Raw genomic sequence first — 13,445 nt, 5'->3', positions numbered from 1 at the left:
GGGGTCCATTACATGTGTGATTGTTAATCAACATGGAACTGCTACAACTACAGGAGAACTAAAAGTGAAAATAAAAGAAGAACTTGACTCAGAACCAATCAATATCTGTAAAGTTGAGTTATTACCAGAGTATAAAGAAGAGGAAGAAGAACTCAGTTTAGCTTTTGACAATGTGAAACAAGACAAAGCTGTTTTAACCATGGATAGTAGATCCACCCTTCTGCTTCCACCATTTCACTGGCCTAGGCCTTGCATATTAAATCCAGACCTGCTTTCACTTCCTGTGGAAATCAAAATAACTGCTCCGACTCCAACTCCAGAACAAGAAGAAGAATTTAAAGAAATAATTCAACCTGTTGAGTTTGTACCTGAAGAACCTCTTGAAGAAGCATCTTCTCCAGGAGTAAAGCATAAATTTAAATTTTCCTTTGATATGGTTTGTAAGCCTCCCAAAATCATAAAAGAAATTCAGCAACATATTAGGTGTCATGAAGGGGATTCAGTTGTACTTGAATGCTTGATATCTGGGGAACCTCTGCCAAATGTAACATGGCTTCAGAATAACAGAGTCTTGATTTCTACTGAACATATTTGCTTTGAAGAGAGAGATGGTATTTATAGGTTGAGTATTAGCAAGGTTTCCATATCTGATGCTGGCACATACAAATGTGTTGCTGAAAACAAAGCTGGTATAGCTGAAACAGTTTGTGATCTTTCAGTAGACCCGACTGTGAAAATATTTGATAGCAACATAGAACAAATTGATTTGAAGATTTTCCAAGCTCAAGATAAAGTGCTTCAGGAAAACATAGCAAAAGAACGTCTGGACAGTTATTCTGAATCTTCAGTAGCACCAATGAAAAGCAATTTTAACTTCAAAGATGAATCTATAAGCCAGCAATTCCACAGTGCTAGTAAACTGAAGTTCATAGAAGAAGCACCATGTATGCCATCTAAAGAAATGGAATCCCAGTTACCTAGTTATCTAGAAGATATAATGAAGTCCCTACTTGCTGATGAAAGTGAAAGTACAGATTTCCAGATCCAGGAGAAAAAAGAAATGAATAAAGAAATAGAGCCAAAAGTAGAAGAAGAACAAAAAGTAACAATTATTTCAGGATCTTTATCTGATGCTTCACTTGCTGATGAGTTAAGAGATCCATATATTGAGCACATGAAAAGTACTTTTAAATATGCAGCTACAGAAATACCTAGTAGCCAATCTGAAATGGTTGGAGAGAGTCATTCAGAAAGATACAAGTCTGTTGCTGTAGAAGACAAGTTGGAAAGTCATGATTTAGAGTATGAAGTAAAAGTTGTTGTGTTTGAGAAGATGCAAAAGACTTCTAAACACCATGATTTTACTGAGCTGAGTTCTGTAATGCATACAAGTGAAAAAAGCGTATCTTCTGGTACAGAAATATCTGTGGAATCTAAGGATCAGGAATTCATGCCAGAAAATCTGGAACTGTATTTGGAAAGTGATCAGTTTATATCACCTCAAAATACATCACATGAGGAAACACTTTCAAAAGACGTCATAGACACATTGATAAAGGAAGTAAAAGAGCAAGCCCATGAACAAGAGCTATATACAGAGGAATCTATTGATTACAGTTCTTCCAGTCCTACATCAAAGGCAATGCAAGGAGACCACGATATCAATGAGAAGGATCAATGCATTGCTAATATATCAAGCAAAAATTTTCAAGATCGATCAACCCTAGCAGAGACAAGCATATCATATTTACAAAGCATGAGTGATGAATTCCAAAGTGGGTCTAAGATAAAACAACTTGACTTTGGGGAGATAAACGAAGAAAACCTGCAAGAGACAATTTGTGAGCCCCAAGAAATGTCCACAGTTGAAAAAGAGCAAGCATTCAGAAGTTCTGATTCAGAAAGCAAAGATATTTTGATCCTTGAGGGAAAAATTACTAGCTTTGGTGAGGAAGAAAAGAGAGAAATCTATTGTGGTGAAGAATTGGTAGGAAAAGTAGAAACAGATACCCTTGAATTTGTATTCGATTTAAAACAAAAGTTTCCTGTCAGCGATACTGTGGATAAGAATGTTCAAGATCAAGTTGAAAGTCAGCAATCCACAAATTTCTGTACAATTTCAAATGCTCTTGATAGCTTTCCGGAAGATTCAAATAAAGAACATTTTGATAAAGAACAGAACAGATTTGAATCAGAGGAAATACGTGTCAAAGAACAGTATTTTGTTTCTGATATCATAGAGGCTGACACAAGCAAGATAATAGAAGGGGTACAAATCACATCACCTCTAAGAAAAAACACACATTCTAGTCAAGGTATTTATGATGAAAATGAACTCAGTAAAAAAGTGAATTATGGGCAAGAAAATATACTGTGCCAAGAGATGAGGGAATTTGGTTTACGGCAAGCTTCCTCAGATACTGAAACTGTGGTTGAAAAACAGGAGGAAATCATTGTCAAAGATTTTGAAGATTTTGAAGGAACAGGTGTGAGTATAGATAAAACAAAAGGAAATGCAGAGGCAGAAACATCAGTTGAAACAGAAGAAGTATATTATAATCAGGACATTTGCAAAGAGAGAGAGCCAATAGAGGAAACTATATTTGATTTAAAACAAACATCCGCACATATTGCCAATGATAATCAAGCACAGGAAGATATAACTGCCAAAGATTTATATTCTGATTCTGAAGAAGTGAAAGCAGATGCAGAGAAGGCTACAGAAATGGCACAGAAAACCCCATTGTTTCCAGAACAAGAAATGGTTTCCAGTCAAATATTTTCCCCAAACAGTGAACCAATGAAGGCAGAATATAATATTAAGGATCTAGAGGAAGAACTATTGTTAAAACAAGCTAAATCTATTGTTGAAAATATAATTCAGGAGCAAATTAGTCTCCACAAAGAGCAAATGCATGTAAAAGACCAACATTCTACTCCTGTTTATTCAGATCTGGAAATTATTGGTGGAAAACATGTTATATGTGAATATTCGGTTGCTGAAGGCACAGAAGCAGACATCACAGAGAAAGGAGAGAAAAGCATGTCATTTTTGGAAGAAAAAGTATATTCTGATCCAGACATTTCCAAAGTTATTGAAACTATGAAGGAAGAAAGTGAAGAACATCAGTGTTCATCATTACCCCAGGAAAACAATATTTTTGAATTAAAGCAATCTTATTCGAGTGCAGATAATAATAATCAGCCACAAGAGGAAATGCAGCCAGAGGAAATATATTTCAAACACCTCTATTCTGCTCATGAAGGGATTCAGGGTGATTTACAGAATATCACAGAAATTGCGCAAAATAAGACAGAAATTTTTACTCAAAAAGATTCACGCTCTTTGGAAACAATACTAGAAAAAGAAAATGTAGAGGAACATGAATCCCCAGAAACTGAAGAAATCAGTTTTAAATTAGCTTTTCTGAATATAGACAAACAACAAGAAGAACAGCAGTCACAGGAGGCTGTACCACTGAAATTTCTACATTTTGCTTCTGAAGGAATGGAAGCCTTTCAAGGACAGCAACAACAGACTACAACTCAGGAGATTTCTAATGTCAGCGAAGTCCTAAATGAAATCAGTGGCCACAAAGAAGGTACTTCGTTCCAAGAAAAGGAACAACAAGAACAGATACTTGATTTAAAAGAGCAAGCTGCTTCTTTATCACAAGAGTTGTTGAAAGAGACTGAAACAGCACAAAAGAAAGATGTGTATTCCTTTAATCTGAAGGCTGTTTTTGAGATGGAGGGTACAGAAACAGAGAGTTTCATAAAACTCCTACGGGATGCACATGTATTCGAAGAAGGAACTTCTCTTATTGAAGAACTTCGTCGGAGCTATAAGGTAAGAATGGAAGGAAGGGATTCCCCAGAACAGAAGTTGCAAACAGAAGCAGAGCTGTCAGTAACAGAGATGCTGAAGAAGGCCTTGGAAAGCGCTGGCTTTCCCACTGAGGAAAAACCAGTTTCAAAGGAGTGTGACGAACGTAAGGGAAAGATTTCTGAAGAGGAAGTGCTTAAGATGCCAGATGAAGCCTTTATATGGGGACAGGCAGAACCTGCCCCTGTCAGTCAGTATTTTCAAAACCTAGTGAAAGAAATTGGTATGTCTGGGCATTCACCAGAGAGTATGGTTCCAGAAACAGATAATTTCATATCTGATTTGAAAAAAGCTGCACATGAAAAAGTATATCCCGGTGAGCACAAGACAGAAGAAAAAGCAGATCTTATTGAACACACCTTTAGTAAAGGAGAGAGGAGCTCTTTATCTGAGAGAAGAAATACCAACAATTCTTTAGAAACCCAAATAACAACTGAGGAAGAACATGCTACTTTTCAGGGGACATTCGACAAGGAACTCTCTTTTGCTCAATACCTCCTTGCTTTAAAAAATGAATCAACGGCAGGCCATGAAGGACAAAATGGAAACTTAAGCAGTCTCACAGAGCAAGAACATAGTGCAAAACATCATTTTGAAGAAGAAAAACAATATGACGATACTAAATTTGTAAATTCTTCTCTAGGAAACTTGACTGAAAGGGCTCTTGCAGAACCTGTTGTTCAGACTCAAGAGCCACCTGTCCCTCCAAATGAGGAAGCAGATTTTTCTCTTACAAAGTATTTGCTTGCAGCTGGAGAACAGGAGACTCCAGATGTCAAAGACTCCAAGAGTCTGAAACAGGAGGGTTCTATCACTTCCTTGGAGGTGGAAGATGTAACATTTAGCACTGTTTATGATTATTACAACCAACAGCAAGAACTGACCCGCCCTTTTTCACCTGAGTCAGAAATGTCTATTGATGTTGATAGCACTAGCGGAGATGAACTGGTAGAATCTGAGAGATTTTACACACCACCATCATCTGTGGAGAATTTTGAATCTCCTATGTCTTTTGATTCTTATCATACACCAATTGGCAGCCCAGAGCGCTACTCCACACCTTCAGAGGAGCTCAATTCAAGGATGTCTCCATCAGATCTAGTAAGAGGGGGTACACCACCAGAACGTTATCAAACACCCACTTGCTCTTCTTTACAAGAAAGGAGCCCATCTATTGATGAGCTGCGTGCTGAAATGTTTGGCACACCTTGTGAAGCATTGGAGCCAAAGGGAAATGAAATGCCCCCAGCATTTATTAAACCACTGACTAAAAGGAAGATCTATGAGAATAGCACATTGCGTTTTATTGCAGAAGTCATAGGTACTCCCATACCCGATGTGAAGTGGTACAAAAACAAGTCATTGATTGAACAAGATCAAAGAGTCAGAGTACAAAAAGAGGGTGATATATGTATCTTGGAAATTTGTAACATTAAAAAAACAGAAGGAGGAGAATATATATGCCATGCAGTAAATATCGTAGGAGAAGCCAAAAATATCACACAAGTTGAAGTGTTGCCCCATGATGGGAGAGCTTTAGCTCTCCCTCCTCCAGTAACTCATCAACATGTCATAGAGTTTGATATAGAACCAGGCACCACATCACGAACACCTTCTCCTCAGGAAATACTCTTGGAAGTAGAGTTGGATGAAAATGACATTAAGGAATGTGAGAAGCAAGTGAAAATAGTTACTGTTCCTGAACTTGCTTCTGATAACCAGAGTATGATTGTATCTCTTGATGTTCTCCCTTTATCGCTGGTGGATCGCACAATGGCTTTATCTGGCAAAGAAAACGAAGATGTGAAAATTGATTTTGAAGTCACTGAGATGCCCCCGCGTTTCACCACTCCTGTTTTTGATGTCAAAGTTCCAGAGAAATCTGAGGCATTGTTTCAGTGCAAAGTCACAGGCTGTCCTATTCCAGTAGTCCAGTGGTTTAAGGAGAATAAATGTATTACTCCAGATGTTTGGAAGTATGCTGTTAATAGTGAGAATGGAAGTCATAGTCTTAAAATTCAGAATGTAGAGCACTCTGACAGCGGCATATATTTGTGTAAGGCTGTAAATACTGTTGGAGAAGCTATATGCAGAAGCTCCTTAGTTGTAACAGAGAGCAAGAGGGCTCCTGCGGGGGCAAGCGGTGGAGAGGAAACAGATGCAGATCTAGGTAGCGAAAGACCTCAAAAGATTGATTTGCTTGTTGATAACACTATTCAAGATGGCAACCAGACTGAAATAGAACTGGAGTTTGAGTTTGAACGTGATAGTGATGATTCTCAGAAAGCTGTTAGGTTGGTGGCTGTAACAGAACAGGACCAGGAGGTAGAGGGAGAATCTTGTGTGAACATTAATTTTGATGTATTTGCTGAGCCATCCAAAGAAGAGCAGATTGAATTTAAAGGCGAGAGTACAGACAGCTGCAGTTTTGAATTCCAGGTCACGGAAGCGCCTCCAAAGTTTATGAAACGTATTTCTGATTGTGCTTCTTTCATGGGTAGCTCTGCTGGTTTCCAGTGCCTAGTTGTTGGCTCTCCAAAACCAACTATCAGTTGGCTCAGGAATGGTGCAATGATTCATGGAGGGAGATACTGCATGGAGGAAAGCCAGGCAGGATGTCACAGTCTGACGATAAGGAATTTAGTACTGGATGATGAAGGGGAATACAAATGTATAGCAACAAACAAAGCAGGGACTGCCCATAGTGTTGCTTTGTTAACAGTCTGTTAAATTCTCTAGTTGAAAACCATGTTTTTTAACATAACGGGGTGGCAGATTTTATACTGTTTGAAAACATCCATGCAACTAAACTATGTAGCATTCTTTTCAGATGCTTCTTGAACTTTGAAGCAATCTTATTGGTGGGATTCTCTGGCTCATACCAATGAACCACAATCTTGAAAGATATATAGTGGTGCTTAGATTTTATTCAGGGCTGCAAAAGCAGCTAAAGTGAGTTCCGTTGATACTCAAGCCTTTTGCATCCTTGTAATGATGATATCTTCATCACCCACCATCTTCTTTGACAATGTGTAAATATTGTGTTATCTAAAGGTGCATAAGAGTTCTTGAAATATCTGATAGCTCCTTTTTGTAACTGACTAATTTGGAATTGTATGTAATTTGCAATACTGTATTTTCAGTACAGTCCCATGAAAGAACTCAGATGAGGATTTCTCCCTCACAATGTTGTATCAGAACAGGACATTTTCTCTTGAAGAACTCCTGAATCTTTATGCTATTTCTCTCTTGACAAAATCCGCTAAAGTAACTGAGAGCCAAGCTACAAGAGACAAATAACACTTGAACAGCAAGTGAACAGACTCACGTGCATTCCTCCCTGTTCACTTTCACTCCACTTGCGCACCACTTGATCACTTGCACAAGTGGAACGCAAGTGAACAGGGAGGAATACACGTGAGTCTGTTCACTTGCTGTTCAAGTGTCATTCATCACTTGTAGCTTGGCCCTGAGACACATTCATCTCATTCCAGTACAAATCAAGAGTAACACAATGACAACTTAAATAACCTGATTTGTACAGAATTGGAGACCATGTTGTCCCATGTGAGTGTTTTGTCACGCTGAGGACTACATAAAGACATCAGGAGCTTTTTCTCTTTTACCAAATTAAAATCTTGAAAAAAGTGATATAAATCAGACAAATATAAAGCCAGTGTGAATGAAACTGTTTCCACACAAAATTGCCATAGAAACTGGAACTGGAGCAATGATCTCTGGTCTATAGGTGAAAAAGTAGGCCTGAACATGTTTCAGGTCAAGCCCTGATAGCGAGTAATTGGGTTTGATCCAGCCAGCTGTTCTGCTGGTGAGGAAGGGGCTCCCTTTGACCACCCAAAAGCTACAGTGAGGATCATGGGATTTGCATGGACAAAAGCTATATGAGATGATGGCTATAATCAGAAGAAATGGCTGAGGCTGAGCAGAAAAACTGGCTGGATCCAACCTACTATTTTGATTTCTAGTACCACATATTGTTAAACGCAGAATAAACTAGGAGGAGGAGCTAAAAACTAGGCATGTAGTTTTTCACTACTTCCTACTGTGCAATTTTGATGCTAATTATTTAGTGTATTACATTTTAAAAGTTGCATAAGTGTATAGGATGAAGTGATCACTATCTAACACATGCCTAATTAAACTAATTGATAAATGAAAAAACCCTTTTTAAGATAGAAAGTAATCAATCCTTAGATGGAAAAGAATATATGGAATTTATGAATTTCTGTAGGTTGATCTCCTGTAAGCACACACAAAATTATCTTAAAAGCAAAGAAAAGAATACTTCCTGAGACTTAAGGCTGCTTATTATTATTATCAACTCTACTATTTTAAAAGAAGCATGATTATTTATACTTAAATTAGTGCATTTATACACTCAGTTATGTATATGCATGTTAATATTTACATAGTTTTGTGATCTGTATATCAAAAAATACCTATGGCTTTTGGAACCGCACAATCGCAACATTGTCTCTCTGCCTTAATTAGGGATCCTTGGTTATATTATTTACCATATGTGATATTCCTACAGAACCCACAAGGTTCGGTTTGAAAGACAGATTATAAAGAAAACAGCCAAAATAATTAATTGGCTAAGATCTCCACAGGGCTGGCTCCAGCGTCGCCGGCACCTGATGCAGCTTAAGGGCTGCCTCTGTGCGCCCGCACCGAACTGCGTGATGACGTCACTGCATGTGATCCCCTGCACGCAGGGGATGGGTGTGCGTGGGGGGCCTTCCAGCCCTCCTGTTCAGTTGCTCTGTGGGCCAGGCACAGCTGGCCACCCTGGCTGCCGGCTGCGCCTGGCCCACAGAGCAACTGAACGGGAGGCTGCCCACTCAGCTGCCCCACACTGCTGCCACCAGCATGCGCTCCTGGCTGGTGGCGGTGGCAGCAGCTCCGTGGTGTGTGCCCCTGCCCCCAGGCTGGCACCCCTCCAGTGCCTTAGCACCCTGAGGCACCTGCCGGACCGGCCTCAATGGGCGGGCCAGCCCTGGATCTCCATACAATGTTTTCAAAATGTCAGTTTAGCTATGAGTGAGGACAAGAAATTGCCCTTACTTGTTAGGGCCAAGAATGGGCTTCAGGCCTAACTGATTTGAATGTTTAATTATTGTTTTATATTGAAAGTGTTAAATTATTATTTTTTTGGTTGTTGTGGGTTTTCCGGGCTGTATTGCTGTGGTCTTGGCATTGTAGTTCCTGACGTTTCGCCAGCAGCTGTGGCTGGCATCTTCAGAGGTGTAGCACCAAAAGACAGAGATCTCTCAGTGACACTGAGAGATCTCTGTCTTTTGGTGCTACACCTCTGAAGATGCCAGCCACAGCTGCTGGTGAAACGTCAGGAACTACAATGCCAAGACCACGGCAATACAGCCCGGAAAACCCACAACAATCATCGTTCTCCGGCCGTGAAAGCCTTCGACAATACATATTATTTTTTTCATTTTATGAATTTGACACTTCCACATAGTACTCAGACGAGAGAGCAATGATAGAAAATCATGACAGAGAGAGGCTGAGAGACTGTTGTATTAAATAGTTTAAAAAGCACAAGAATTTCCCACCAGTGTTGCCTGCCTAGCACTTTTAGGCTCTGTTGGCTGAAAGCAAATTTTCAGACATTATCACACAATAAATTAGCAAGCATCTATAGTAAGGAGGAAAAAATTATTTCATTAATTTTTAGCCACACAATAGTTAATGGAACTACAGGGTATTTTAGCACTCTTAACGACCACAACATAAATAACAGTAGGCATTAAAATAATTTCTATAGTAGTACCTGAAATCGAATATCTAGAAAACCAGCAAAGCAGACGTGTTAACTGATGAGGTATAAGAGAAATGAGAGTGTCTGATCCAACATTGTGCTGGGTGGAAATAGCATTTAAGTCTGTGTCCATTGTCATTCCCTATGCAGTCAACTAGCAATTCTTGAGTTAGTGAAGTGCAGCTATCCCTGTATCTTAGAAAAGAATAAGTGTTGAATGTATTGTACTGTCTGAAATCACAGCTATACGGAAGATCAGATCCAAATCTCATCTCCCGCATTCACGTACCAGTCTTGCAGTACCTTTGCTTTCATGTACATGGCTTGATTGGGCAAAACAGATCAGTGTAAAGAAATGGTCTCTGCAGTCTGTTGGGAGCCGATAAATTACTATATGGCTAATGTTAAGTTTTTATGTGGCCATCAGCCATTAGTAGTGTGGAATCTCTTAGTGATGTGGAATATCTTAACTTGGCCTGAGCTCCCCAACTTCTCCCTCTCTCACCTGATAAGCAAGCCATCACAGAGTTTATTGTAAGGTCGGATGGAGGCACAGGTGCCTGGGAGAAATCTACAAACCCCGTACTCAACTTTTGTCTGACAACCAATTAGGACTGATAATACTTCTGCCCTCCACTCCCAATTATTGTTTGGTGGGACAAATGTGACAAACAATTGTACAACGTCCTGCAGTACTCACATTGATTGTTCCGTATGAGTCTAAGCTTTTACGGTTTTAGATTTAAGTTCACAGCTCACAGATGACTTGCCAGAGAAATCGATGTTAAACAGCAGAAGATCTGCTGAGACTGCTTAAGAAACACTAGTATCAATCCAAAATAATTACTGATTTGAGTAAAAATTATTGCCAGATAACCCTGGCAAAAATGGGGAGACGGATCTGTATCTTCCAAAACTAGCATTTAAGCTAAAAATTTTCTATTGTCAAATCAAATGTCTTTTTTCATAGTTACAAAGTACTTTAAAAAGAGGGTCTAGGTCTAAAGAGTGTTATTTGTTCACATTCAATGTTACTTTAATGCCAATGTACATATTGTTTTAATAAAAGTATAAAATAAAATACTCTTGCTTTTTCATCATTAAACCTGCCTTAATAAATTAGTTGATGATATTTTTAAAAAAGAGTTGATAGCATTTAGTGGAATGCTTGATAATTTCATAATCTTCACATATAAGCCTTTCAAGGTTTAAAAATAGAGCACTTGAGACAGAAAAGCTACAAAACACACATGGCATTTGTCTTTTCATGTCGCTAACAACAACAACAAAAGCTGCAGGTATGAATGGACAAACGGTTGAATGGACAAACGGTTAGATCTTACATGAATGGAGGAATCTTTCATTCATCAAAAGACTCTTCCATTCATTAAGGGATTCCTTCTGTTCATGGAAGGCATCTTTCACTATCGGAAAGTGTCATATATATATGAACTCGAGTCTTTTTCCATGCATGGAAGATTCATCTGTCATCAATCCAATTCATTGTTTTAACAACAAACATTAAGAATGGACTTACAAAATATATAATGGAAATGTTATATAGCTTTCATGGGGGTGCTCTATTAGATCTTCTAAGATGTTAACTGCAAAAGCTGGTAAAAGCTACTGCCTTTCCGTCCATGTTTTCCTTTCTTGTGTCAGTACAAACACTCTTTTAACCACTCACATTTTTTAAAATAATGACATTCATTGCTACATAGAACTAGTCTTCTCATCAGTCTTTGTCCTGAGAAAATAATAACGAATTTGGTAACTTAAAAAAAAAAATCTCATTCTAACAACTGGAGTCTAATATTTTTTTAAGGCGTGGAAACTTTTTGTGTAAATTTGATAACACATCTGAATCAATGACATCCTTAATGAAACAAAACTCTAAAAGAATACTGTGAACTTGATGGCCCCTGGCCAGTCAGGCTTATGTGCTACCAATTCACACAATACTTTTTGTCAGTGGAGAGGAATGCATTCCATGTTTGCAAATGCTACATTTTCCTGTGTGAATATTATTTACTATTTAGGATGCGAGGGATTTTTTATGTGTGAAGTGTGGGAAGAAGTTTCCTTTGTAAACAGATGGATTAGGAACTTGATATGTGCAGTATCCACACACCCACGGTGGAATAAAACTTTCAGAAGTTTCTATTTCTGTTTCTTTTCCTCTTAGAGAGGGACTGTTTTGCACATAAAACCAAAGATAATCTATTGCTACTGAGCGCAAGATACAAATGCCCTCTAGACCTGGAGGAAGCTGATTATGGTAGACTGAGATATACAGCTTCATGCCACCAACCCACTTCCTCCATTCTAACTGTATATTTCTCCTGAAAATTTTAAAAACAGACAGCATACCAATTAAGCATTACCCCCATGGAAATCTTAAATCAAGACTAATTTGTTTTGTTGATCTTAGTGGGACTGAAGAACATGCTAATTTTTTCCCCCTGGATTAGACTCCTACAACGTTACGGTATATGCATCTAGTTTCAATTGCCATTCTACATTCTAAGAACAAACCCTTTTAAATACAAAACAGCCTTTTGGAACATACATTAAAATAAATATAAAAGCACTTTACAGTGCCATCCTAAGCCATCCTTCTGTGCCCATTAACTTCAAAAGATGTAAAGTCTGTTGAGGATGACATTATTATATACCCCAAATCAATAAAACTCTGAGTGTTGAATTAGCTCCCCGGGCCTAAGAATTCAGAAATCACATAACAAACATTGCTGACCCCGAGCATAGCATAAACTTGAGGTTTATCTGTTCATTTAATCTCCAGCTTTGGTTTTCTTGATAAAGCAAATTTATGTAAATACTTTTTTTTCACTTTTTATATGATGGCCATCATTACTTTGGACTTCCAACAAAAATTAAAAATTTGCCTCTGAAGATACATAACAATCTACAACTGTTTTAAAAATTAGCTGTGTGTTGGGAAATATCTGGACTTTTATTTCGCCTTCAGTTTGTATGTTGATATTCTCTAGTATTCATTTACTTTATAAAATAGGACAATATAAATGAGATTGCCTAGAACGGTCCCTGTTGATGTGAATTAATTACCTTGCTGCATTGCAGCTGCATTATGAGCGCAACAAAAGTGTTGCCCTAACATGGGCCATTTCCACACGTCTTACCTGCCTGCGGAACATCGTGCGAAAGACCCGGAAGACAGCATCTTCTCTCATGAAATCATGCCAGGAAGATGCAATTTTGCTCAAAACTCTCGGATAACAGTGTCTTCCTGGCGCTATTTTGCGCGAGAAGATGCTGTCTTCCGGGACTTTCGTACAATGTTCCGCAGGCAGGTAAGACGTGTGGAAACGGCCATGCTAAATGGTTGATATTATTTGATAGTTGCTTAAGGGCTGCTCAAATGTTACGGCAATGTATATTGGGAGCCTGCCACTGCATGTATCAGGAGCATGCACTCTACTAGTGATACTCAAAACACAAGGTTGCCATGTTGTCTGAAAGAGGCAACACACAGATTTTACCTATGTGTATAGCTTCTGTACACGCACTGCACCAAAGCCTTGTTTCAAGATTTTTCTGGCTTGAATAAAGCTGAAAATCCTCATGTTCCCAGTTTCAGACAACATAGCAACTGTGCATATTGAGATAATCTCCATGCAATTTCTGGCCTCCCAGTATGTGCTATTGTAACATCTGAAGTGCCCATTAAATGTGATGTCTCAAGAAAACGTTTTAGTAAAATTAAAATGATTTTTTTCTCCA

The 13,445-nt window shown here is 38.6% G+C and overlaps 2 protein-coding genes across 2 annotated transcripts in view; both read left to right on the top strand.

Moving 5' to 3' along the window:
- TTN (titin) overlaps positions 1–13,445 on the top strand; it is a 330,572-nt gene that overhangs the window by 80,375 nt on the left and 236,752 nt on the right. The window lies entirely within an intron of this gene.
- On the top strand, positions 1,314–7,193 carry LOC129324199 (titin-like). The gene has a single exon (XM_054971278.1). It carries the CDS (start codon positions 1,334–1,336, stop codon positions 6,614–6,616), a length of 5,283 nt encoding a protein of 1,760 aa, XP_054827253.1. The 5' UTR covers positions 1,314–1,333; the 3' UTR covers positions 6,617–7,193.

The sequence above is a fragment of the Eublepharis macularius genome, chromosome 2 (assembly GCF_028583425.1).
Source record: "Eublepharis macularius isolate TG4126 chromosome 2, MPM_Emac_v1.0, whole genome shotgun sequence".
Lineage (NCBI taxonomy): Eukaryota > Metazoa > Chordata > Lepidosauria > Squamata > Eublepharidae > Eublepharis > Eublepharis macularius.
Note: the sequence above shows the minus strand (reverse complement) of the source record. Positions and strands in the feature narration are given on the sequence as shown.

What these genes read in the sequence shown, in the direction of transcription:
- LOC129324199 (XM_054971278.1), top strand. Translation starts at nt 1,334, where the DNA reads ATGCAAAAGACTTCTAAACACCATGATTTTACTGAGCTGAGTTCTGTA.